Raw genomic sequence first — 27,862 nt, 5'->3', positions numbered from 1 at the left:
AAATCCAGGCTCGATTTTAGTCACGTGATCAGAAGGCTCCTGGGTTGACCACATGACGTTGACATAAAAGGCTATTGAGGAGGACATCCCTTGGCTAGTTGTATCCTTTAGTTTATTGGAGCGTGGCAAGTGTCTGAGGTACAGCTTTAGATAGGGTTGGGAAGCAGATTCCTCAGTTACTGGCCATCAAATGAAAGCCACTGCATTCCCTTAAACCATTTGCCCTCTGAGTGTTGGGTTACCTAATACCTCTGATTTAACCAACACAAGAATAATCCAAAGATGATGATGGACTTGCACTCTAGGTCCCTTTCTCAGAATTTTGACATTTTGCCCAAAAGAACCTTAGGAAAGATGCAAGGTTTTGCATGCATGATTATTTCTCTGGAATATTTTGTTTTCCAGCAGGTGCACTGTTTTAAAATTGCATCTTTTCATCATGTAGCTTATACCCATAAAATGTGGCCCTAACTCTTTGACCAGGACGATAAGGGGACAATTTTGAAATTCCATAGACCTCGCCTCTGAAAATATGGGTAGCACACATTGGGGGTACAAGTCCAAGCCAGACAGTCTGCATGGGGATTAGAAAATGCAGCCACCCCATGTACTTACCCCATGTACTTACTTTTCCCTTTGCACTTTTTTCCCACGAGCACTACTTTTTATCCACACTAGGAGTGGGAGCCATTTTGTATGGGTAAACGCTCATTTGCTTGCATCAAAAGTTTTTTTTTTTTAATTACTATTTTTGACCCTTGAGTGTGTTACTGCCTTGTAAAAGAAGAACATGACAACCCTTGCTTCTGCAGACTGCAGTAATACAGTTTACCTCGAGTGCCTTTCCAGTTCCAAAGGAAATGCATTTCAGACTTCTTTTAGGGAAAGTTAGTGGAGGGTCAGCTGTTGATATGGCCCTTCTGAGCTGGTTTTGTAAACATGTTGAACTGCCCATTGGTAATTTCTACATCAAAACCTATGAATCTCCATATCGGACCCGTTTGCTACAACACAGTAATGTTTTGTATTTTAGTGAGATGGTTCCTTCACTTTCTCCAAGAGAACTGGATATAAGACGTGTTAGCTTCTGCTGCAAGATGTGGCATAGACAATAGTAGACCAGTTATCATTTAAAAGCCACCTTGTATCTCCTTGGGGTCTCTCTGTGTCCTTTACCTGTTCAGTCTGAGTCTATGAGGCGTGGCTGGGAAAGAGAAGCCATCGCTATACTAAACGTCCATCACCATTCCTTTGCCACTAATGGACCTGCCTTTGTGGTAATACTACGTGGCAGCACGTGACGAGTAAGAGAGATTCCATGAGCCACGCCATCTCACTAATTATAATTTAGAGAGGTGGATGAGAGGAGGAGTGATTTAGTGATTACAGCACAAGAGATTCAAGACGTACGTTGAAGGCTTCCCCCTACAGTTCACACTGTGACACTGGGCAAGCCACACGTGTCCACCCCCCCTACCAGAGATGATGAAAACCTTGTTCATTTGATCCTCATTGAAATCTTCCTTAGAAAGGATGTGTGAGGAAGGTCTTCTTTCCTATGTACATGGAATCGTGTTAACCAAAACCCTGCCAGATTTCAAACGAGCTTGGGATGGATGCAAAGACAGTGATAAGGGTGAAGGAGGGATTCGGTCTGGGATGACACAGAAGACAGGTTAGCTACTGGGCAGGCTGGTTGGGCCAAGTGGCTCTTTTCTGTTAATTAATACCTTTCATTTAGTCTTGGCAGCAGAATGTGCTGCCAGACCAAACAATCTCTGTGTTGTATGTTTGTGAAATATTTTAATTGTAAAGCCGAGCAGGATCCAGTTTGGATGAAAGACGTTATAATAAATCAAAACTGTGTGTGTGTGTGTGTGTGTGGAGATTGCATTGATCTGATAAATTATAAAACTGAAGGAGGAGATTAATGGAAACCAGGCAAAAATGAACTAGCAATGAGCGGTCAGCAGTGCTCCTTCCCTCTATTTTGCCCGCCTCAGCTTCCTCCACACCTAAGCTGCTCCCAGTCCAGTTAGAACTTGTCCCTAACTGAGCTCACAGAAGGGATCTGGTGTGCAGGTGCCAATAGTCCTTCACTTACAACCAGCACTGGGAGAGCGGCCAGGGTTGGTACCTGTGTACTGTGATCCTGGCAGCACAGAGGGTTTTCGGAGATATCGGGTGGGCTGGTGGTGGGAGGAGGGTGGTGAAGGTAAGTTTGTGGACAAACCGCTGGTGCACGGGGGCAGCAATGGGCCCTACAGATCAGGAGTCAGCAACTACTGTCAATGAATATGCATGAGAGATTTCTCTAATCACAGCCTCCATTGTGTGCAAAAAATATCTCATGCATGTTCATTGTGCGTATCCTGAAAACCAAATCTGTTTCTGGCACTCAAGGCCTAGAGTTGCCCCTCGCATCATAGACCATTTATCGTTTGCACAGTCTCTGGGCGCGATCAAGCCAGCAGGCCCCACATTAGTCTCACTGGGGTCAGGCCTGCTCGGTTTTTTTTATTTTATCTTTTTTTTTTTTTTTTTCAAAAATGTTTATTGTATAAAATGCTTTCCAGCACCGTTTTTGAAAACAGATAAAACAAGACAACAGATAGAAAGTTCAAGGTTTCACCTGTGATAAAAATGGATATCAATAAAGAGAATAAACTGTACCTATATGCAAGCCAAGTACTTGTACAGAGATGTGCTCTGGAATATTTAAATCCCAAAAGCAGATTTGTTTAAATTGCTATCTAATTAATAAAAAAAACTATGTCCAATGCTCCTTTAGTACCCCATACTACACTCAGTCCAGCTAATCCACAGATAATAGAGGAGTAATTTTGCAATGAAAAGGCTCCCATATTTTGGTACATTAAGAAGATATAAATCCCACAATTGAAAGGTTGTATACTCCATTGTATACACTTGCCAAAGCAATCACCATCAGTCAATCAGCAGAGGGGATGGAAGCAGATCTCCAGTGGCAAGCAAATATCTGGAAAGTAATATAGCAAGAAAGAATCTGTCCACCAAATATGGTAAATAGTTCCTCTATTTCCACTTCACGCCAACAATTGCCCTGCCTCCTTCCACCCTTCTCTCTTTCATTTATCTGGGATGTAATACCATTGAAACAGGATTTTGTACCCTCTTTCTAATATGGCGAAAGAATTTCCCCCAACTCTTCCCAACATGCCTGCCAGTCTCCTCTTCACTGTCTTTTCCCCCCCCCCAGAATTGCAAAAGGAAATACATTTTGGTAGTGCAATAGGGGCCACGTCCTAACTGCTATATTCAAACAGACCTGGTTAGGTTCCTAAATTATCTGGATGCGTACAAGCTGGATAACTTTATTCGAGACTGTTCAGTTGGATGTTGATCTGGCTGCAGGTTCCTTATAACTTATCTGCTTAACTTTAGCTGGATAATTTTTTTTGGAATCCTGGCCTCACAGAATGCATTGGACAAGATACAGCTAATAAAGATTTGTGACTCCTGATACTTTATTTTTCTTCTTTTAGGTGCAGGAGACTGGTATCCTTGACAGGTTAGCGCCTGAAGAACGCAAGAGGCAAGAGGTAATGGCAGTCCCTGCGGTGAGATGTGCCGTATATTCTGCTTTTATTAAAAGGCTGAGGGTTAACTGGCAGCACTTATTGCTGGATGAACGATGTTCATGCAGTCGGGACACCGTCCAGGGATTGAGTAGGTGCCAGCAGAGCTCTTTACAGTAAGAGTGAAATACAATAAGTCTACATATATAAGAAAGCAAATGTGAAAAGCAGGTCTTAATAGAAGCTAAAAAGTCAACTTAGTTTGCTTCCAGCTACGTTGATTCTTGGATTGTAGGGACTAATCTCTTATATACAATGGATTGAATGTATATTTATATATACATAATGCATTATGATTATGTATGAATTAGGCCACTACAATGGAAACACCTAGTATTTATTTATTTTTTTAAATTGGCCCTAGTAAAATTTGGATGATCAATCTGCACTGTGTACAGTATGTTTGCAGCTAAATGTCTGGTGAAATGCATGATTACTTTACTTTTCTCTGTTATTATTCAGGCCATCTTTGAAATAATCACCTCAGAATATTCCTACCAGCACAGCCTAGGGATTCTCTTTCGTCTTTTCAAAAAATCAGAGGAGCTAAAGCAGATCATGACTGTGACGGAGCACCATCACCTCTTCTCCAATGTTGGCGACATCCTGGAGGCCAGCGAGAGGTAACTGGTTCTCCCCAAAGCAGCACTACCATCAGTGGTAGGCCGGCTGGAAAATGTCAATTAGCGTTCCTTAGACTTCAAGCGCCATAAACATCTTTTACTATTTTGGAATTCTAATTAGGTTTTTTGAGACCTTTGAGCGAAAAAGGGAATCTCTCTATTGAAAAACAGCCAAAAGGAGACCCAAAAGCAGCCCAGAGCTGCGTGACTCTACAAGAGATGGTTAAGTTGCACTGGGAATCTGCTACAGTATATCCGCTTCTCATCGTTTACACCAAAGATTTTGAAGGGTGGCCGCGTTAGAAAACCTGATTTTGAACAATAAAACTTTGCAATTACCTGATGTTCGCAGTGCTCTTTGATAAGAGAGCTGATTGTTCAGTGATATAAAATCTTTGGTGTAAACGATGAGAAGTGGATAAAATCATAACTGGTCAATGCAAGTGCTAATCTTCAAGAAGTACTGAGCTGAATAAGGGTGTGCTTGTGGATAGCTAACAGAGCTGGGAATATTGGCAGTTTAAGGAACATCTAGATCTGAATGGGATAATGTGGTCTGTTAATTCAAGCTATATTTATGGAAGGATAGGCTGTTTTGTAATTGTGCACCCTTTCCCCTGATGAAGACGGCAGATGGCCGTTGAAGCTAGGATTCCAGTTGGGTTTGGGTGTTTGTATTAGTCCGTTTTGTAGTGGGAGGGTGTGGGTATACATTACACATGGTGTATATTGTGTGTTAGGGTTTCTACTGATGTAATTATTATCTATGAGTAAAAATGAAAAGGTTGAGTGCTGGCATCTCTGTATTGTAAGTTGCACTGGGACCAGTGATGGGAGGCAATGCCAAGATCAGAGGAAAGGTCATGGAGGAATCCAGGGGTTTTATGAGTGGTAGGAGAGAGGCTTGGCATGGCATAACTTAAGCTCTTACTCCTTGGTCGTCTCACCTTTCTGAATAACTTGTTTTTTGTTTTTGCACCAACGCTGAAGTCGTCGTTCCTCGTTGTAGCCCGTGTGTTGATGTATGTGAATTTTATAACAGTTGGTTTGACAAGATTTTGTCTTTTGTTGGATTAATTCTGAAGGTGGTCTTTGTTTTTTTGAGGGGGGGGGGAGGTTGCAGAAGAGGCCAATTTTGATTGCTCCTCCGCCGCCGCCCCTCCCAAACAATATTCCATCTGCGAGACTCTGCAGCCATTCCAATATTCCTGAGGGAGGGATCAGTGGTGACAGATTTATAGCGTCTGCTGAGGTTTTGTAGAAGCAGTAGTTGGGCATCGTTCCTCTTTTATCAGCATTAACCAAATGGGAGCCAACCAATGCTCTCCGTACAGTGTAATAGTTTGTGTCCTAATCTCTTCATCTGTATTTGCATAATTTTGTTTGTCCCATACTGGCCATGTTCCACAGCCTAGAAATTTCTCCTAGGAATTAACCTCCTTTTCAAAGTATTTTATTTTATTTTTTTCCTTCCTCATCTCAGTTGGAAGTGGCCACTGTTGCTCTATGACATGAGCCTTTATTTGCAACTACCCTGGGAAGGGGGAGGTGACAAATATTATAATCCCCCACTTAGTCAACCCATCCCAGTGACCATCTGCGGCCGGGATCCACAAGCTGTGGTTCCTGCTCGAATCCGGTATGCGTGAACTCCCGAGTCTAGGCAGCGAGGCCTGAGATGCCCACTCTCCTCCAGGGGCTGTGAACATTAAGTCAGGGGGGGCAGAAGCTGGGCCCAGGAATTAAACCAGTGCCTTCTGCAGGGCCGTGCAGAGCACTTGCCACTGGCCCATAAAGCCTAATCATATTCTTGAAACGCAGAAGCAAGAATTATGACAGGAGAAGTCCAGAGAAGATCCTTGCTTCTCCCTCAGTTTGTTGTGCAGTGCAAAGTATCTCTCGGGCAGAGGCAGAGAGAAGGAGTTAAAGTTCACCCCTCTCCTTCCGCGCATGGCGGGAAGGCAAGCCTGTGCTTGGCAGAGAGCCCCGCGGCTAATGGAGTCCCGATGAATCATGCTCCCAGAGACAGAGCGAGCTCGGCTGTGGCAAAGGAAGATTTGTACTCTGATAGCTCAGGAAGAGGCAGAGGGATACAGGTGCTTGCAGGGGGCCTGGGGAGGGAGATGCTTTGCTTTAGAAGTTCAAAGAAGGCTTCCCTTTTCTGGCTCTTGCTTCATTCTGTGCTCCCAAAACAAAAGGATAATAAATTATAGAACTATCAGGCCCATACAGTGAACTGCGCGGGAGAGCCGGCGCTCCCAGGCCCCTCTCCTGGCCTCGCGATTTTCTATTCAAATTAGAGCCCGCGCTAATAAGGAGGCGCTAGGGTCACTAGTGCGTCCCTAGCGCCTCCTTATTGGCAGAAGCGGCGGCTGTCAGCGGGTTTGACAGCCGACGCTTAATTTTACCAGCGTCGGTTGTCGAAACCACTGACAGTCACAGGTTCGGAAAACGGACATTGAGCGTCCGTCTTCCAACCCACGGGCAGATTTTTTTTTTTCTCAGGAGATGTTTTTTTTTTTTTTTTTGGGGCCTCTGACTTAATCTCACTATGATATTAAGTCAGAAGGTGTACAGGAAAGCAGTTCTGTCTGCTTTCCTGTACACTTACCCGGTGCCGTCAACGGTTAACGCCAGCCTTTGGGCAGGCGTTAATTTCTGAAAGTATTTTGCTTTCTGTATTGCGGGTGAATAGCTAATAGGGCCAGCAACATGCATTTGCATGTGATGAGTGCTATTAGTTTCGGGGAGGGGAGGGGGGGGGGGGGTTGGCCGCGTGGTTTCCACGCGCTATTACCCCTTACTGTATAAGGGGTAAAGATAGCGCATCGAAAACGTGCGGCCAAACGGGGGCTAACAGTGCGCTCGGTGGAGAGCACCGTACTGTATTGGCCTGTACGAGAGAAAAAGCTTAAAAAGAGGCATTTGAACATGAAATAAGCCCTCCCTGAACCACCGACATCCCTGCTCAGCCTGTTGGGAAGCTGCATGATCCCAGCGCAGGTCTCTGGGCAGGTGCAGCCCCTATGACAGAGGAAAGAGCTGGTTATTTGAAAGTTATGTTCTTATCTTGGTCACGTATAAGGCCATGGCTGAGAGCAGGGGGTGGCGGTCAGACCTGGCAAAGCTCACCCAACCGGTCAAGCTGAAATGGCACTTTAAGGGCTTCGGCAGAGAAAAACCCTTTCAGGCTTCCCAGCCCCTCCGCCGCAGTGCAGGGGACGAGGGATGGCGCCAGTGCTCCCTGCGTGCACCTGGCACGTTCCCCGTCTGGCAGAAACATTTCTGAAGGGAGCTCTCGGAGAGGGTGCGAGGGGAGAGTGGAAATGACCCCCTGATACCTTGCAGTGTGTCATAGTGTTACCTTTCTTTTTCAAAGGATAACATCTATTCTAGCTATCCAGACCTCAGCAGAGAGAGAAGTACGGCACACGGCAGGGTGGGGGAGGAGGAAGGCTGGGGAGAGAAACTTGTTCTGCCTCTTTTTTTCTTGCTTTCTGGCTGTAGGTTTATTAATCCGCCCGCAGGGCTCAGGCATGGAGTGTGCAGCCATGTGACCGCAGGCTCCAGGGCCGGGCTCGTGCAGGACCTGGCCGGCTTCATTCTGCAGGACGAGGAGCGAGCCTGTGCATCCTGGAAACCAGCTAATGTTTTGGGGGGGGGGGGGGGGGATTTTTAATTACAAAGAAAAGTTGTTCTAATTCAGCCAGTTTCAGTTTTTATTTCATTTCATAGCCAAAGAGCCATTTACAGTAATTAAACAGTGCAAAGCAATTGAAGTTACAGTTTCCAGGAATGTTGAGTGCAGTACAGAAAGGGCTCGGCCCTTTATTAGGAGGAGGGATTTTCCGTGTTTGCATTCCAGGAGCAGTAAAGTTTGCCACCCAGCCTTAAGCTTTGCCTGATAAGAAAGGGCACCCACTTTGGTGATAAAAATTAAGGCAATGGGGAACACCCCCCCCCCCCCCCCAAAAACAAGTTAACTGTTTCGAGCCTGCAGCTCCAAAGAATTCCTGTTTTTTTGCCACCCGTGTTCACAGGACAAATGAGCGAACGCGTGCAGGGTGCACGATGACGCTTCATGGGGCTGCACACATGGCTGTGCACTGTGGGGCCGATGCAATAAATAGCGCGGAAAGCGGGCGCTGAAAAGTCGGCGCCCGCTTTCCTAATGCACGCATGGCGTCCGCAAGGGGGGGCTCCATGCTATACCCAGACTAGGGGGTCGCGCTAGCAAGGAGGCGCTAGGGTCGCAAAAAAACCTCGGCAGACCCACCGAGTTATGAAGCCCGCCGCCGGGAAACTCTGCGCCAGTTTTCATAACCGGCCGTCTGCCGAGTTTCGGCGTCCGTTTTCGTTACTGGCAGACGGCCGGACGCCGAGTTTACCGGCGTCGGGCTTCATTACTCGGCGGTCTGCCGAGGTTTTAAAAAAGTACAGAAAATCTGTTTTCTCTGCTTTTCTGTACTTCTTTTACCTGCGCTCGGCTATTAATGCCTTATTAACACCTCCAGGCAGGCGTTAATAGCCGAGCGCAAAATGTGCGTCTGAGAGGCAAACCTTTTTTTTTGCATGAGGAGTGAACGAGTAATAGCCTTATTTACATGCATTTGCGTGTGATGAGCGCTATCGCATTCACTCCGCGTTAGACGCGGGTGAAGTAGGTGCTAGTCCCCCTATTGCATCAGGAGCTGGATCAGCGCCTGTTTAACCCGTGTCGGAGTGCGGGTTACACGGTGCGCTTGGCTGTATTGCATCGGCCCCACGTGTGTGGGTTTCGTGTTGAGGGGATTTCCTGCTCGGGTACGGATGCCTACGGGAGCTTGAAGTCCCTTTCCCACCCCATTCTCCGAGATAGCGAGGTCTCGCTCGTAGGCCCCTCCATCAGGCCCGCGCTCTCTCTTCCCTTCTTGTCTTGCTCCGATGTCTCTCCGTTAGAAGAACTTTGACAAGGGTTAAGTTGTCTGCTTTTGTGTGGGGGGTTTTTTTGTTTGAGGCCAGGCAAAGGTCCGTGGGAAACCATCTCTAGGCAAAGGAGAGCGGGACTGCAGAACTGCATTAGCACATTCCCAGAATCTCAGCCCCCCCTGGGGAGAGAAAGCTGAACCCAGCCATTAGCACACGCTACAGCCAGAGCTCCCGCCCAAAACAGCAAAGCAGGAACAACGGAAACATTTAAAGCCCTTCGGCAGGTCAGAGGGGTGGGCAAGGCCACAAAGAGGCCTGGTTTTCAGCATAAGCACAGTGAGATCTGCAGGCACTGCCTCCACTGCGTGCAGATCTATCTCCTGCATGTTCATTGTGGCTATCCTGAAAACCAGGCCTGCTGCTGGCATCCCAGATCTCGCCTCGTGCAGGTAACTTAGAACCTGGGGGAGGGCAAGTATTTGCCCCCTGGTGCAGAGATTTTATTTCTATTGCGGATTAGTATCCGCCACCCCCTGCCTTTGTTGTCTAAGTTATGCCTGCCAGCTGCCAGCACACAAACCTCCGGCACGGCTGCTGTGCCGGAGGACTCAGGACCGACCCTCGCCCACCCATTTTTCAAAGCCCCCAGGACATACGCGCTTCCCGGGGCTTGTGCGCAAAATAGGCTCGGCGCACGCAGGGGGGGGGGGGGTTTAAAGGGTTACGCGTGTAACCCTTTGAAAATCTACCCCTATGTGCGTGCGGTTCCAAGCACGCGCACATAGATGCGCCCATTTTATAACACGCGTGTGCTGGCGTGCGCGTGTTATAAAATCCATGGGCTGTGCGCACACGTGTGGGTGGCGCACGCGGGGGGGGGGTGAATTTTAGCAAATTACACACAGCTACGCAATCGGGCCTCTCCCGGTCCGCTCCAATTAAGGAGCAGACTGGGAGGGAACTTCCCTCCTCCCCCCTGCCTAACCTTCCCTCCCTTCCTCTCTCCACCCTGACCCCCTACCTCCTACCTAACTGAAAGAATTTTAAAAACTGTTTTCCTTGCCGTCCTGGCTGCCTCCGTACCGCCCCCAGCTTGCCCCTTTTTCAGGGCTCGGCACCTGTGCGGATATTGGCAGTGACGCAGGTCACTGGGCCTTTGATGCGCCGGGCGCATTTTCAAAAGGGCCTGGCCAAGTGCATAAATGCCGGTACTTGCACGCATGGCCATTTAGAAAATTGGCCGTTAATGAGAATGCGGCTCTGAAATGACTTATTAAGAACCCCATTAGTGTTAAAATACTTATGTGATCCGGTGCACTCTGAGGCCTCCTGCCGCATAACTTGACTTCTGCAGTGGATGATGTGCAAGTTAAATAAATAAATAAAGAGAACTAGGCAGATCTGCGGGGGTTTTAAGGGGGGGGGTTAGAGGACATATCTCTTAACTGGGCGAACTAGTGTTGAACTGGTAAAACTGGGAATGGTGCCAGTGCGCGCCCCTTTTAAAATCCCCCGGTTTCCGTGGTAGAAGCGAGATTTGCGGACACATGCGTGCATCCACTGAAACTTTGGCGCACGTGTTTGCAGGCGGATTATTTTATAACATGTGCCTGTGCTATATGTGCGTGTGTTATAAAATGACTCGTCCCTGGGCGCGGGCCAACGTGTGCGCATGAACGTGTGCCCGTGCGCGCCGGTTTGCAAGTTACTGTTGCTGTGGAGCCAGCCTCTGATGAAGCATATGAAACGCATATTGCGTCGGGCAGTTTTTTGCAAATTTGTCAATGACATTTATATAAGATAAGTTCCCCTCTGTGAAATTGGTGGTGGTTCTTTTTGTGTGCTTAGTATGGAACCAGCAATACTTCTGTAAGGAAAATCATTCTTATTATTTTCCCTCCTCTCTTACTACTAAATCTGTGAATTAACTGCTTGTAATTACAGAGAGTCACTTTGCAAACACTGTATGAAGATTCTCTATAGAGAAGAGGCAAAGGGCTTACTTTAACTCTTTATCGAATCAGACCTGAAGAATGAGCCAGCTAAGGTCATGTCTCGCCATGAAGAGCCCGAGATGAGAGGGAAAGGCAGCTGTCTTGTGTATCCTGGTTAATCGTCGTTATGCCTTCAGTGTGGTAATATTGCTCTACGAACACTAATTAGTATCTTTCTCTCCCAGGTTTTTTGAAGACTTGGAGAAGAGACACAAAGACAACCCAATTATCCATGACATTAGTGACATCGTAGAAGAGCATGCAGTTAAGCACTTCAAACCTTATGTGATCTATTGTTCCAATGAAATGTACCAGCAGAGGACGCTCCAAAAGCTGCTGTGAGTACCAGGACTGGGAGGTTGGGTCTACAGGAGCAGTGAGGTGAAGCTTTGAAACTGATGATGCCTGGATGTTGAAATACTCTGGATATAAATAACTCCATAATAACGGATTAATGTTAAATCGGCCACATGCGTATAACACGGGGGTTATGCGCGTGGCTGGGCCTTACGTGCGCCGTGTGCATTTTCAAAGGGGCCCAGCCACGCATGCAACCTCCGTGGGGAGGAGAGGGGAAGAGAGAGGGAGTATGGGTAGGGGGTGTAGGGAAGTTCCCTCCTTAATAGGAGCGGACTGGGAGGGAACTCGGGGAGGCCCGATTGCGTCGCTGTGCGTAATCTTATAAAATATGCCCTCTCTGCTTGCGCCGCCCGCATGTTATAAAATCGGCGCATCCACGTGTGCGTGCCAGGAAGCGCGCGCACCTTTTAAAATCCACTCCCGAATGTACTAAGTGGCTATTTAATAATTCTCTTGAGAATTTGAGTTGAATGGATTTAGAAAACCCCGTCATGGGTGTGGCATTCAGTTTTTCGGCTTTCTATTTGAATGCTTTTTAAATTTAAAAAGCATATACCATTTAGATAGAGCTCAAAGCGATTCACAGAGTTAAAAGAATAAAGATTTAGTACAGAACTAAACTAACAGGATCTCTGTTGGACAATATTGGTGGAGAGCAACCAAACCTTTAAACCAATTTTTTGGCAAATGTGGAGGGACCCGATAGATGAAGAGGATTCAGTGTGAGAAAGATGGTAGTTAAATGATGAGAATAAGGGATTTAGCTGAATTCTCTTATACAGTGAATTTCTTTCCAATGTATTTCAGTAAAGCAAAGCTCTCGTTATAGCAAAACATCACAGTGCAAGTCCTGCAGCATTGCTGGCTAAATCTTCTTGCCCTAAGGAATAAGACATGATCACTACACAGGAGAAGACGGGAATATGGATCCTAGCAGGCTTTCCAATTTAGTACCTTGGAAAAATGCATCTGGCAGCTTTTGCTAGCAGTTTTGTTATCTGATCTGTGTGGGCACAGGAAGTGCTGTAAAGACACAATGTAGTATGTATGACACTTTGGTCATGAAGGGCAGTGTCTGTCGGACCCAGATCTGTGCCGATTCATTGGCAGGGAGAGAAATCTGTAGAATGTTTGATGGCAGGTGTTACTGCTCAGAGGAAAGACGGTGAAGGAAAATCCCATATTCTTTCTGCCCCATTCTGCTCTATACCAGTTTGAGAGGCATTGCCCACCCGGGTTTGCTCTAAAACATATTTTGCAGGTAGGGGAAAAAAACGTTTTCATGGCTGAGACCATCCCCTGGATCAACTTGAGTATATTTTAATTAGTTACTTTGTAAACCGTTGTGATGGAATTTTTCTAAATAACTGAATATAAAATCTTACAAATAAAAAAAAAAAAAAAGGGGTTTCCAGCCTTCCCTAAGAGGTGGATTTTAGGAGCTGAGGTGCGGCATGGGTGAAGGCGCCACCTACTGGCAGGCCGAGTCCAGACTGCTTCCCATGGACTTTGGGGCTTAGGTGTTGAAAAAGCCTGCGAGTCAGTTTGCTTCCACAGCTTGGAAATAGCTGCATCTTGCGCCCAGGCCGTTACTTTCCTGCAACATAAGAAATGGAAAAACCCATCTAATTACAGCAAAGAAACCCATGCAAGTCAAACTTTGTGGGCACAGACCTTTGCCTCTCCACACTATAATTTAAGGCCCAGGCAGCGTTCCCACCGTGCTCTGTGCACAAGGCTGTGCTCAGGCATTCTGTCTTGCTGTGGAACGATGTCTCTTCCAGACACCAGAAAATATCTGCACTATGTAAGTTATTTATTTATTGGCCCAGTAAGACACAGTGAATATGACATACATTACAAATTCCGTTCTCCTGTTTTTTTATTTGTATGTGGCTCTGGCCATACAAAGTGCTACCCAATGCAAATGGTACAGCAGGGCACAGTGAGCAATGAGCTAAAGCCATTTATTTATTTATTTTATTTATTTAGAACTTTTCTATACCGACTTTCCAATAACAGAATTACTGATCAATTCGGTTTACATTTTGAACAATAACAGTGACAAGCAAATGTCTTACAGAGAACAGGAAGAATAACTTGGAAATAAATATATGGGGTTAAACAAAGAAATACAATATACATAGCCTAATATAGGCAGAGGCAGATAACTTCTGTGTGGGGTTGTGTATAGCTTTTAAGACTGTCAGGAGGTTGGGAATTGCATTTTGTACTTTTGGGCTGCCAAGGAGTTAGAGTTGAAGAATTCTTTGGGGAATTCCATGCGGGTATAAGAGAAATACAGAATATGACCGATAAGGACAGCAAGGCCCAGGAGTCTTCCCTGCTGCGGCAGCCACAGATCTGGCGTTAAGCTTTGTTTCCATCTAGCTAAGGTTCCTCTGTGCTTATTCCCGGCTTCCATGAATTATTTTACTGTTCTGGCCTCCAGCACCACTGGGAGGCTATTCCATGCATCCAGCACCCGTTCTACGAAGAAAATGTTTCCTTTAGAAAAGTTTGATTCTGATCTCCTTGGGATAGTAAACTGTGTTGTGACTTGTCTTCCAAACGGGCCTTTATTGTTCTGTGATCTGTACTTTTCCTCCCTGTTTTTTCAGAAAGCAGTTGATGGGGTTTAGCCTTTAGATTGTTTCTTTGAATGCACTAATGCATTTTACAGTTGATCAACGTGACGGCCTCTACAGAGCAGCGCAGCAGTGAGCAAACGCACGGGACCTGTGCGGAACTGGGTAATGGAGAAATATGAACTTTGCCACCCAGTCCCGTGACTTGAATTTGCATATCTTGCTAAGCCAGTTCCTGCCAAGCTGCTGTTGGCTCAGTTTAGTGTGCATTCGCTCTTACACCTCAGCCTTAACATTTGCAGTGGAAAGGTTAGAAGAAATGAATTGGTTAAATAGTCCTCCAGCTGCACTGGAAGGTCCATCTTTAGTGTTCCTAGAATTTTAGGACCAGTAACTCGCTGCTTCTTCCCAGACTGCGGGAAGCTGGCAAGACTTAATGGGCACATATTGTGTGTTTTGATTTCAGAGCCAGCAACCCATCGTTCAAGGAAACCTTGAAACAGATTGAAATGAGTCCAGAGTGCGGCGGGCTGCCCATGATCTCCTTCTTAATCCTGCCCATGCAAAGGGTGACGCGCCTACCTCTGCTGATGGATGTAAGTAAGGTTGTGTAAATACTGCCTCCCCATTTGCATTTTATTCTGCTCGGGGTTGGGCATGGGTGTCTCAGGTTATCTTTACACTGCAGGGCCACGTAATACACTTAAAGGTACAGAACCTCTCTCATGCGCTGTAGCTGGCAGTCTCTGTCAGGCAGCCAAAGACCGAGTGAGCGGCCCCTCCACACCACCAGTGAGAGTAATGGGGCAGGGGAAGATTCTGCTGCTGCTCACACAGGGGTCGACTTTAAAACCCAGGTGCCCGCAGTTCCCAGAGCGCAGGGACCCCGCTATTTCATAACATGTACACGCCAAAGCAGAGGTAACTTCCGGCTGCCGGCGCGCGCTTCCCTGGGACAGGGCCTAATGGCCGCTGGCCTAGCCCTTCTGCACGTCCCGGGAGATACGCACGTGGCCGGGCCATTTCTAAAATGTGCTCGGCGCGCGCAAGGCCCGGCCACGTGCGTATCCCCCGGATATTACGCGCGTAGGCCATGGAAAGTGTGGGTGACAGCCTGGAAGCGTTCATTCGGTTTCAGGTGTCGTCACTTAGGTGCCGTATGCTAAGGTATTTGTTTTCCTTATTCTTCCAAATGACCACGGACGCCGCAGCATTCGTCAGGGGTTCTTTAGTGCTGACATTTTGATATGAGATTCTCAGCTTTCCTGTAGTAGGAGGAACATTGTCCTCCATTCTGCATGAGACACTTTCACTGGGAATCTCTTTTTTGGGGGTTTTTTTGGGCCTGGCAATTTCCCCTGCTCCTTCCTGAGCCTCTTAGGAGCTACCGAGCCGGGAACCCTTCATTCACAACTATTTTTATATCTCCCCCCCCCCCCCCCCCCCTCAGCCCGGCCATCACCACAGGAACTGCAGCTCCCTCTGGAACCCAGCTATTGTGGAGCCCAAATCTGGCCATTAAGCATCTGTTTTGCCAGGGCTGTGATTTCTTCCTTCTGTTTCTCCTCGTCCTAGCCCGGGAATCGACCCCAGGTGAAGTGCATGGTGGTGTGCAGCCATCCCCTTGAAATGATCTCTTTCTTTCACTGCTGTCTCCTGATTTCCTGCACTGCTGACCCCTGAAAGCCTGGACTTCTTCTTGTAATGTTTAAATAGATTCTGCACTACACGAAATGATAGATTCAATAATACTCCGCGCACCAGGTGCAGGTAGGGCTAGAAGTGCAAGTACAGTTCTGCTTCTGTAAATTAGAGGGGTCCTGTCTCGCAATTGCTGGGTCACTGTGACACACACAATAGTAATGGCAGAGGCTGGAGGCTTTGACAGAGTGGATGTTTTGGTGAAAATTCTCCTAACTTGATAAAGCATCTCCACTTCGCCACCTCAAATAAGTGACTGTGTTGCCACACCACCTCTGTGTGCACTCTCAGAGGGGCAAAGTTCACATGTATTTATTTATTTTTTTAATCTGTTAAATTTCACAATAAAATTTCAAATAAAATTTTTTGCTCCAGAAATATTGAATACATAGCCATAAATACTATTGAAATCATCCCAAATTATAATTCAGATCTCTTTTTGTGTAACTTTGAAGATAGGGCCTCATGTGTTTAATTAAGTTTTTATTTTATATTCTATTTGTTTTGCTATTTTGAATGTGTTTTATGTAAGTATATTTTTGCAATCTGCACAGAATTCATGTCATTGAAAGAAGCAGAATATAAGATTTTTTAAATAAAAAGTTTTCTGATAAGGGGTTAGAGCAGGAACCTGCTTTCATGCACTATTGATGGGTTTCTTTTTCAGCCAAACTGAAATGCATGTGATCAATATTTTTATTACGGACGACTCCAAAACAAATCCATCTCAGGCCTTTGGGGTCGGAGTTTTCCACCCTGGGTTAAAGGGGAGAACCATGTAAAAATAACTCTTCTTTCCTTAGATTTTATTGATTTATGACCTTTCCACTCTGCATTCAACATGAGAAACAACCAAATACCGAATAAACATAAACAAACGGCAGTGCACAAGCCAACCGGTACAGAATTATATAAGAGAGTTAATTATGGCAAATGGAATATAACAGACTCTCATCTGATCCAAAATATACACAAGATTCATTGTAATAAACACATACCACCATCAGACATGAAACAGACACAAAATATTAATATTAAAAATAGATGGGGCAAGGAAATTAATGTTTTTATACTGGAAAAATACACAGTACAAACTAGTGTCTGAACACAATTTGAATGGACAAAGGCTTGCCTGAAAGCCAAGCCTTAGTTACTGTTTTCTAAAGGCCAGATAATTATTTTCTGAGCAAATCTGAAAAGGTGCAGGCCGCACAGTTATTTTCTCCTTCTGCTGGTGGTGTATGTTATACTTTAGTCCTGTAGGCAGCATTTCAGATTTGGAGAGCACGAGAGCTGGGGGTCTCCTTGACATCCTTGTATCAGAATGATCAGATTGAGTGCCCGTGATGTCTTTTTGGTAACGGAAGCCTTAATTCTTCATTGCCGACTCTGTCCCTGTAGACGATCTGCCAGAAAACCAACAGCAACCTGCCCGAGCACGAAGCGGCGACAAGAGCCCTGAAGGCCATCAGCAAGGTCAGGCAATGCCATCCAGGGATAAGATGGGTCTGGCGGTTTTTTCAGGAAAGAGCGCACACATCTTTCAGATGAAGTTCATTTCTTGGTTAAGTTTGAAGGCTGAGCTGCAGTCCCGTAACATGGCAGAGAGTTAGTGGGGTGGGTCTGTTTGAGTGTAGGTCAAGGACTGGTGAAAAGGCCGAAGCAGACGCGTCCCGTTTCCACATAAAGTGGTTACGGAGAAGGTTTTAACAGAGAGAGGGCATGCAAGCCTGATTGAGTGTAAGTGATATGGTGACGCTGAGCACGTTCTGCTGGTTCATAGTACGGTGCATAAACCAGACGAAACCAGCTCCCCAAAGCAGCTGATTTTACAGGGCTAATTTCAAGCCCTCTCTGTCAACTCATCCGATTGCTTTGGACTCAACTCAAATCTGTTTTGGTTTCTGTTCTGCTGTGTCTATCTGGGATAAACTGGGAGGTCTAACTCGTCAAATTCATTTCATTAGCTGGTGAAGCAGTGCAACGAAGGGGCTCGGACCATGGAGAGGACAGAACTGATGTACACTTTGCAGACGCAACTAGATTTTGGAAAAATCAAGGTAGGAATGTTTGTGCAGATGCATCTCAGTTACCCAACAGCAGCAAATCTCACTGTAAGATGTACATTTGTGCTTGGTTTAAAGAAACATCATTTCGATTCCCCCCTTATGCTTCCAGAGGAAATGTGGCAGTCTACATTTTATGACACTTTCTCCTAGTCCTGCACTTCCGCCATCCTAAATCTGAGTAAACTAAGGTGCCACTGACGCTGGGTCTCATCAGAGCCCCGTGCAGGGTGCATGTATGGGGAAAAAATGTGTAACTATGTTTTTATGGTTTTTCTTGTATTTTGTTTCTGAAAACGCTTCACAGGCTTCACAGGCTGGGAGTGAATAGGCTGGGAGTGAATAGTGCTTCACAGGCTGGGAGTGAATAGTGCTTGTTTATCTTTCTTCCACCTGTTTTGTCTATGTCCCCATATAATGCCATATGTTATAGCTTTCCAGTCGGACTAATCAGACTTCTGGCATTCGCAGACATCTGAAAGTATGTTTTTTATTTGTATTCACAACTTGCTCATTAGCAGCGGATACCAGCACCGTAGAGTCATTCACATCTGTGTGCCCCTTGTGCACATCCATCTGGGTTTCATCAGCCTTAATAACCACAACCTCTCTACCGGGATATTCTGATGTTTCTGTTCTGCAAGGTATTGATCAGATCCGGCCCCAGCCCTGCACTAATCGTCTCTCACCGGAACGGATTCCATTTCCAGCACTTGGGGTTTGGTGCTAAGAGCAGAGCGGGAATAAACCCAGATGCCAGCTCACCTGCGTGCCTAAAACGCAGGGTCTGTCTACTGCTGGAAAGAGACGCAGTGGCTCGTTGGGGCCAGAAGCAAAGTGGGAGGGGGAAGAGAAGGGAAAAGCAATGCCGTCAAATGAAAATTAAGCAAAAAAAAAAAACAAAACGCTACAGCTTTTCACCCTTTATTTAAAGAAATGTTTCCCTTGGATCCTAAGAATTTTGTTTGACGCCTTAAGTTTTTTCTACAAACATTTGCCACCTCTGGCGAAAAGACATCGAGAAGTCAAATAACTAAACTCCCAATTTTTGGAGGGGAAGGGGTTGAGGGCTCTGTATTCATATTTCAGAGTTGCTTGCGGCAGGGAAACGGAAACTCTCTTCCCGGTCCTCTGTGGCTCCTTTATGGCGAGGCACTGACTTTGGTTGTCGAGTCTTTGTTATGATTCACAGTTCGGTTCTCTGCTGTTTATAGGAGTCTGGAAACTCCTTCTCCTCCCCAGAAAGCAGTACCCCTGTCCAGTACCTGAACTGGACCTCGCCTTCAGCTTAGATTTGGACATAAGAACATAAGAAATTGCCATGCTGGGACAGACCAAGGGTCCATCAAGCCCAGCATCCTGTTTCCAACAGAGGCCAAAAACCAGGCCACAAGAACCTGGCAATTACCCAAACACTAAGAAGATCCCATGCTACTGATGCAATTAATAGCAGTGGCTATTCCCTAAGGAAAAGGCAAGGTATTAAATAAAAAAAAAATTCCAAAGCCAATTTAGCAAAGGGGTTTGGAGAAGTTCCTGGAGGAGGTGATTTTAAAGCAACAAACTGGCACAGCAATTTTACAAAGCCACTTATACAAGGAAAGTGCTCTTACACGTGAATATCCTACGGACAATTCAAGGGCACATATTGGAGCAATTTTCAAAAGCCCGCTTACAGGGTTAAAGTTCATTTACACGCGTAAAACCTTTTAAAAGTTATCCCCATTATTAGCCATTGCTGATCCTTGAGAGCTGGATCTGCCGGGTAATTTGTGACCCGGACGGGACCTTCAGTCTGACTTGGCGAGGCAGAGTGAATGTTCTTTATGTCCCATGACCCTGATTGTTTAAGATGGTCTAGAAAGAACTTTATTTAACAAGAATACCAATGGCGTCAACATCTGGGAGTCAAATGAAGTACCCAGAGACCCTATATACAATGAAGCCGTTGCAGTGGTTTAAAGATGTCAAGTCATTTTAGAAATGTCTAAATCAAAATGACCACATCACAGAGCAGTTTACAGGAAACAACCTAAGCACCTTCTCAAAGAATCTCAGATGGCTTGAATACAAATTAAACGTGTGGAGGGTAAGTGGGGAACTGGCTGTTTGTGCCTGTGGGCAAATCCCTCTTCCCACTCATTCACATTAGGGTGTGCCTGCCAGAACTGTGAATAGTACAAAATGATTTTCTGTCATAAAAACACAAAATATCCCATCCTGAGTCAGACTGAAAGTCCATCGAGCCCAGTATCCTGTCTGTTGACAGTGGCCAGCCTGGATCTCTAGGAAGTGCCTGGCAGATCCCAAAGACTAGATCCATTTCTGGTTCTTCACTCCCTGCTTAATAACATTTTATGGACTTCTCCTCCAGGAACTCGTCCAAACCCTTTGAAACCCCCCCCCCCCCCGCTATGCTACTCACCTTGACCATATTCTGTGTCATCTCAAAAGGGGAGCTGAGTGTTGTCAGAAGCTCAGGTACATCGTCTTTGTATGCAGTTTTCCAAACCTATTTACCAATACAGATGGGGTGGCTGAAACCCCAAAATATATAATCTCGCAGGCCCCCCCCCCCCTCCGATTGCACATTTAAGAAAAATAACAAAACTTGAGTGTCTGCTTTCTATTTGCCCTCAGCCATTTCCCTTGACCTCCTCATCTCGCTGGCTGAAAAAGCGAGGGGAGCTCCAGCTGGTAGAAGAATCCGGGATCTTTCGCAAAGGTTTCGGGCGACCAAGCAGCTACCTCTTCCTGTTTAATGATGTCCTGATCCGAACCAAAAAGAAAAGGTAGGAAATACTGTGTGGTTTATGCATGGGCGGAGGCCATGCCTGAAATGTTTTACTCGCAGCTGAGTAGCCGCATTGTTCTGGGAGAAAGCATGAATCTTTACAGGCTGTGAAACCACCTGTTGGGCCAACACAAGTTAGGGGTTTGCCGCCTGGTGCCAGTATCGGGTGCCATTTTTAAATACCGAATCTGCAAGTCCGAAGGGACTGGAGATTGCTCCTGCCTTGTGTGAACATCTGTATGGATGGAGTAAGACAGTTCTGAGGCTGGGACTTGGTGAGATAGGGAAAAGCCTGGGAGGGTCCTTGCCCTTCAGCACAAAGGGGGAAGGGCCCAGGGATAGGGCCTGTGCTGATTGCTACTCTATTGAAAATGAAATAAACAAATTAATTTTTTACATTTTGTTTTGGCCACACAGATCCCTTCTTCAACTATTATCTTTTTAAGTTAATTAATTTTATTTTATTTTAAAAATGTGTATTCCGCTATGTCTATACAAGTCATCCAGAGCAGATTACAATAGAACAGTCATAAAAACATAAGACAAAAACAATAGTTATAAATGCAAATAATTAAACATTAAAATCAGCCGATACATATTATACAAAAGCTTCCTTAAAAACGGTGCTTTATTCTGCTTTCTGCTAGTTGCTATGAGAACCTCCCCCAAGATAATTTTCAGCAGTTTCTTTTTCACTGACTTTTTGTGGGGGGTGGAATTTTCTCTGTCTCCCCAAATGTGACTATAAGTCCATGGAGCAGTGAAAGGCAATTTACATGGGTAAATCGCTACTGATCCACTTACGTGGCTTTGAAAAATTGTTCTCTGGACAAACACCAGCATGGTTTAGAACCTATGCTTTCTGAATACTGACCTTTTATATAAACTGTCAGTGAGAGATTACTACCACAGCATTCATTGTTTCATGGGGTCAGCGTCATGAGGTCGGATGCTGCTTGTGGCATCTGGTGGTTATCTATTTATTTGTTTCTTTTTTCTATGCCGATGTTCATCGGACATATCACACCAGTTTACAGGGTAACAGAGGAGCCTATCGATGTAGACTTCTTGTTTTACAGTGAAACATTGTAACATTTTGGGTTAAGCTTGTAGTATTTTACATTGAGCTTTTGATTTAGGTTATGATTTTATGATGATTATTATTGTTGTGGATTTTTTTTATTGGTTATGTATTTTATTATGATATTTTGATATTTTTATTTTACACCATTTTGGGCAGTCTGAAGGAATGGACTGGGGAGGTGGATTATAAAAATGTTAAAATACATCTTTAATTTTTTTCTAAAATTGTCATGTTTGTCCAGTTCTTGCCAGTGCAGTTATTCATATTAATTATAATTGGTCTATCCTGCCTTTTTGCTGAGGTAAGCAAGCCTCCAGAGCCATATTATTGTCTTCTTTTTTTTTTTTTTTTTTAATTACAATAGCTGCTGTTTGCTGGAAGAAAAGTAAAAATAGAGTGGTCTATATTTCAAGGGGTTTGCCTGGGTAACTCTTTAGTTATTGGGACAAAAATCTTGTGTTGAATATTTCACCAGTTAAATTTTATCCAGAGTTAGAGTGGGGGGTCATTGCAGAGATGGGGCTTAATTTCACCTGGGTAGTAGCAAGAGAGCACCATCCATACCGGTGGCATTATTCCCCTGATAAGCTCCATCACATGATTCCTGCTATTCCAGACTGTTGCTGGAGGAGCTGCGGTGCGGTGGGAACCTATTACCACATCTGGTGGAAATGTCCAGCGGTTATTTCCTACTGGCAGCTGCTAATCACCTGGGCTTCCACCGTCCTGCATGCGCCTCTCCCGGTACAACCCTGGCATGTTCTTTTAAGTCTCCCGCTGGAAACTGTCCACAAACATGAGCAGCGCTTTCTACAACAAGTTTTCATCACCGCTCGCTTGGCTTTGGCTCAACATTGGAAGGGGACTTCAGTACCTAGCCTACCTGAGGTCCAAACACAACTATATCATACTTACCAACTTGCTCGCCTAACAGCGGTGCATCATGATAGCCTCCCATCCTTCCTCAAAATTTGGGGGCCGTACCAGTCTTGGCTGACTGAACAGCATTGATTCAATAAGCGATTTCACGAGTAGGGACCCAGGGCTTATATTTTTCCCCCGCTGCAGGAGTATTTTTTGCGCTAGTAATGGATGGTGATTGCATACTGTATCTTCTGAACCTGAATGCTTTTGTACTCTGGTCTTTATGCATGCCCTAACTATTTCTATTTATCTTACCTTCATGTTCACTATCAGGCAATGATTATACCCATGAAGCTGGGGGGGGGGGGGGGGGGGGGGGGAGAATTTGCTTTATTTTCATAAACTTCTATTGAAGCGTGGAGGATTTACGATTCTATGTTTATAGGATATTAGTCTTCAGAGCGGTTGCATTATGTTTGTGTATTATGATGGTTTACACTGTTGATTCTTATCTTTTTCTAAGCTTCAATAATAAAAATGATTGAAATAAAAAAAAAAAAAAAAAAAGAGAGCACCATCCAGCTAAACTTACGCAGGCTAAGTCTTCCTAGAGAAAACTGTGGCCTCATGTTATCCAAGTTTTTAGGAGAAGCCCCGCTGAATTTTTTCTCTAAAGTTACCTGAGTAAATTCCCACTCCCTGCGCTGCTGAATATGGATCTCATATTTTGTGTTTGTATAGTAAACAATGGCAGCCATATAAAACTACTGGAAATTTAATGGTAAGCCACAAATTTTACAAGGGAAGTCAATGGTGAACTCGACAAACAGTCTCTGGCTGGTGCTTGGTATTTTAAGATAAAACAATGCTTGAAAAATTAATTTTTAGTGCTTCTAATTTCTCCCGTGCCCATCACTGATGGTATTGCAAATACACATTTCATTCGTAGTGAAGAAAGCTATATGGTCATGGATTACGCCATGATGGATCAGCTGGCGGTAGACAAGATTGAGAACAATGACCCTCAGTTGTCTCCCCCTGGCAAACCAGGAACAAGTGGTACCAGCCGCAGCCCAAGTGGACCTTATCTGTTCCAAGTGACCATGAGAAGGAACAGCGAAGGGAGGCCGGATCAGATTGTGCTGGCTGCAGATTCTCTGTAAGTGTTAGTTCCAAATATGATGCAAAAAGTTGGTTATTCCTTATTTTGGGGGGTGACTGGGGATGGGGAAGAGGACTTGAAAAGTGGCCTGATTCCTAGAACACAGGTGCTCAGGACCGGTGACGTTATTTGCTGGGGATTCGCTCCACTTCACGTGCTCTGCTCAGTTCGTGAACAATTTAGGAAAGAACTCCTGCTACAGATAAGTAACTTGGGGAGAAAAGTACCTTGCATTTGGTTTCATGAAAAATCACATGTAAAGCAGCAGTTTCCCCAATAAATGGGATGACCAATAGTCATACTTGGGAACTCTTAGGATTTCACCCTGAGACTCAGGGAATTTGCATCAATTGCAGGGTCTTGGGGTCTCTGAATTCAGCTCAGGCACTCCCCTGCCTCAGTGAGCCTGCAGAGAGCAGGAGAAGTGGGGCAAGCCTGGAGTAGACATTGCAAACAGCATGGGGGGAGAAACTGGAGAGAGCCTGCAATATGATGGATGCATAAGTCATGGAGCTGAGACGTAGAGGGGAAGGGCGCAAAGAGAGCGCTGGGCTCCGGGAGAGATAAAGGGGAAGTATGCTGGGAGGGAGACAGGTGATGGTGATGAGTGGGAGAAAAAGAAAGTGTGGATGGAGGGTGGTTGAAGAGAGAAAGCTGATACATATTATTCCATTCCTTCCTGCTCCCCACCCTCTGCTAATCAACAGCAATCTCAGGGTGACCACAACTCAGAAGTTCCCAGGTACGCCAGCTGTAGCCAAGCAAGAGTGTGGAATGAAGGTCCCATAAACTATAAATTAGCATTTTGGAAATCGTTAGCGCTCTTGCTGTGAAAATTTAGAGTAAGCCTTCCGCAGATAACAATCATTTGCACAGATGGGGCGTCTTACAATGCGCAGATCCTTGGTTTTCCTGCACGCCACCTCACTGTGGGGATTCAGCAGTGGGTATTCAGCTGTGGAATTAGTTGACATCTTAATGGGGTTTTTTTCTGGATACAGAACCCATTCATCTGGGTTCCAAAGTGATTTTTTAAACTCCCACTTTAAAAAAAAAACATCAAAGCATCTGGCTTACTATATAGTTTGTTTTAAATTTGTGCAATGCTTCTAATAATAATTCTCCAAATAAAAATGCACTTGAATCCCTGAGCTAGACACCGATGATATTTTCCGTGGCCCACCTACAATGCATTATAGGACAATCTGCAAAGTGCTCAAGTTCAGGTTTATTCCAAGTAAAGTTAGTGTCATCTCCAAGTCTGATCACCTTACTCCCTGCTCCCTTTTCCAAGTCACTAGTAAAGAGCACTGGTCCCAGTACAGATCTCTGGGGCTGATTGTGTATCTTAACCCTCTGTTTGCAGCTCCTTTCCCATGGCTCATGAGGGACTTTATCAGGCACAGTGCAAGGACCGTTTTCAGCGTGATTTCCATGGGTAAACCTTGCCCTCCCTCAGGGCAGATAAATCAGTGTGGCAGGCCACTGCACGCATTCCCGGGGGCTGTTTAGGTTGCATTTTCAAACCTTCACGTCCTTTTCCTGCAAAATTCTATAATCAGAAAAACCGATGCAGGTGACCCTATGCATGTTATATCCAGGGCAAGTTTCAAAGCAAATGTACGCCAAGCTCTAGAGCTCGCTTTCATGATGAAATATTTTACCAGCGCAACTCAGGGAAAGACTCAGCTTTTTTGGTTCTCTTCATTTTGGTGGTAATTTTAAAAGGAGTTAGAGATGTAAAATGCTATTATAGCAATTTTAAAATGGGTAAAATGTATGGACAATTCAATGGCATATACAGTAACAATTTTCAAAAGCCCACCTGCACGGGTAAAGTGCATTTACTTTATGCATGTAAATCCTTTTTAAAATGACCTCCTTTATTTGTATGTGTGTTATGAGTTGTGTTTATATGCAGTATTTGTGTTTACTTGATGGATGGATGTTTGTGAATCACACTGAACATTATGGACTGGAAGATGCGGGATGCAAGAATGTGGAGTTTAAGAGCAGTTGCAAAGCCTGCAGATGAACAGTAAAGTAGGCGTGATCTTTGTCTCAGTGTGGCCGGTTAGAAAATCACCCTCCATGTTGACCAGTTTTCCATTATCCACGCGGTTATGTACACCTTCAAAGAACTCTTAACAGATTGGTAAGGCACAATTTCCCTTTCCTGGATCCAGGTCGTCTCCGCCCCGTTAAGGTACATTTATCCATATGTCCAGTAATTCTATTCTTAACCACAACCTCCGGGTCACTGGTTTGCAGATTCCCTTTGGAAAAATTGCCATTCCATTGGCAGCATATGCAGAGTTTAATGTGCCCTGAGCTTAAACAAAACGGCTGCTTTAAAGAAGATGCTCCATTCCCTGGGGGTGGAATCCATGCTACAGGCAGCGGATTCTCTTTGGATAATTTGCAGGGTCACAAAAATAAAATCAACTTGGAAAGGTTCAAACACTATTTGCACAGCCAAGATGAACAAATTCTGGATTAGACGTAAAGCAGAGAAACCTCAGGATTATAGTTTGGTTTGATGTCTTTTGTTTTTTCCAGGAGTGATAGAGCTCGTTGGATTACTGCACTGGAAGAAAAAGAGGAAGCGAAAAAAGATGAGAGAGCTAACAAAGAAGGTAAAGAGAGCTCATTTTAAGTCCCTCGAGCTGCACTTTGCCACAGGTTAGTTACCGTGTGACTCTAAAGGGAGAAGGGTTTTCTGCTTAAGTGCTGGGGAGCCAGTCCCATAACCTTGAATTGTGCTTTTATTTGTAGACAGGATAGAGCAAAGCCAGAATTCAGCTTTTGCAAGTTAGGGAGCGACGCGCTTTTGAGTGTTACTGGGGGCAGTAACATGGAACGAAGGGCGAGCAGTCCCGTTTGATCGTGTCCTGCTAGAATTCCGCTGAAGGGATGTAACAAGAAACAGTACAATTTATGCCCCTTTCTCAATAATAAAAATAATGAATGCAGGGAGGGAAAATGGGCCGACCCGATTTGCCTGGCAGGGTCTGTCTAGGAAACTTCAGCTGGAAAGTCAGGCACCCCCAATCAGCTCCCGTCTCCTCCTTTCCTTCACCAGGTTTGCGGCAGGTGGAGATCATCAAAGCCTATTTCTCAAAGCAGACCGATGAAATCTCTCTGCAGCAAGCAGATGTCGTACTGGTCTTACAGGAAGAGGACGGTAAGTTTATCTTGTAAAAATGCACAAATTCAGACAGCTTGGTTTGTAAAATTCAGAGAGTCTTTTTCTTAGTGCTGTCTTACTGCTGAATGAAGCAGCTGTGAATCTTAATTCAGATCATACAATATTGCACAATATGTTTTGTAAAATGATGATGTCAATAAGACCTGAATGTCTATGCTGAATCCAGGGTTGTCTTTCACTTTGATTATGCTTCCCAAATATTACAAAATAAAAATGTCCTTAGCGATTTCCTTTTACACACTTTGAGAACTGTACTCGAGTGACCCAGACTGCAGCTTCAATCCATTTACGGGTAGGAACAGTACAGAGGTTCCTGCTAAGGCATCTTTTTGTAAATCCTTCTACCAGGAATGCATTCTGATAAATTTCACAGTAAAGGAAATCATGCAATTGCTTGCAGCTTCCTTCTTGGGGAACATGCTCCTGTACACTAAACTTTCTCATGTGGGTATTGCTGCTTGGAATTAAACTTTACCCTGTGTGCAGCTGAATTGCAGGTAAATTCTTGGCTGTGGCCGTGAGTTGCCACAGCATGTGTGCAGTGAGCTCAGACTGTCCTGGCAGTTTTAAAAGATCAATAGGAGTTAAAATTAATAATAGGGGGCAGGTCATCAGGAGCAAGCGGGATGACTCTTAGGTATTGTAAAACTGCTGTTTGCACGTTCAGTATATTATCTAACAGACAAGTTGTAGGTTCCCCAGAGGACAATAAGCACTCCACCAAGAAGAACATAGTATGCCAACATCTTGACCCGGTCTCCTTCAGTCCATAGCCTTTCATAATCTACACCACAAGATTCTAGTTTGATGTGTTTAAGCAGCGGAGGAGTAAGGTCTGTGGTACTGCAATCAGTTTTCTCCCCCCAAAAAGCCTTTGTCAATCAGGGCCTGAG

At 45.0% G+C, this 27,862-nt stretch overlaps 1 protein-coding gene across 2 annotated transcripts in view; it reads left to right on the top strand.

Moving 5' to 3' along the window:
• Positions 1–27,862, top strand: part of ARHGEF16 (Rho guanine nucleotide exchange factor 16) — a 69,733-nt gene that overhangs the window by 30,175 nt on the left and 11,696 nt on the right. For both annotated transcript variants that reach the window (XM_029578150.1, XM_029578151.1), the window contains exons 5-14: positions 3,525–3,581; positions 4,080–4,240; positions 11,328–11,480; positions 14,557–14,686; positions 17,193–17,267; positions 17,759–17,851; positions 20,498–20,649; positions 23,549–23,758; positions 26,321–26,397; positions 26,844–26,945. In XM_029578150.1, coding sequence (XP_029434010.1) covers positions 3,525–3,581; positions 4,080–4,240; positions 11,328–11,480; positions 14,557–14,686; positions 17,193–17,267; positions 17,759–17,851; positions 20,498–20,649; positions 23,549–23,758; positions 26,321–26,397; positions 26,844–26,945 — 1,210 coding nt within the window. The remainder of the gene's footprint in view (positions 1–3,524; positions 3,582–4,079; positions 4,241–11,327; positions 11,481–14,556; positions 14,687–17,192; positions 17,268–17,758; positions 17,852–20,497; positions 20,650–23,548; positions 23,759–26,320; positions 26,398–26,843; positions 26,946–27,862) is intronic.

This window comes from Rhinatrema bivittatum, chromosome 15 (genome assembly GCF_901001135.1).
Source record: "Rhinatrema bivittatum chromosome 15, aRhiBiv1.1, whole genome shotgun sequence".
Taxonomy (NCBI): Eukaryota; Metazoa; Chordata; class Amphibia; order Gymnophiona; family Rhinatrematidae; genus Rhinatrema; species Rhinatrema bivittatum.
The sequence above is the reverse complement of the archived record's forward strand: the minus strand, read 5'-3'. Positions and strand labels throughout refer to the sequence as shown.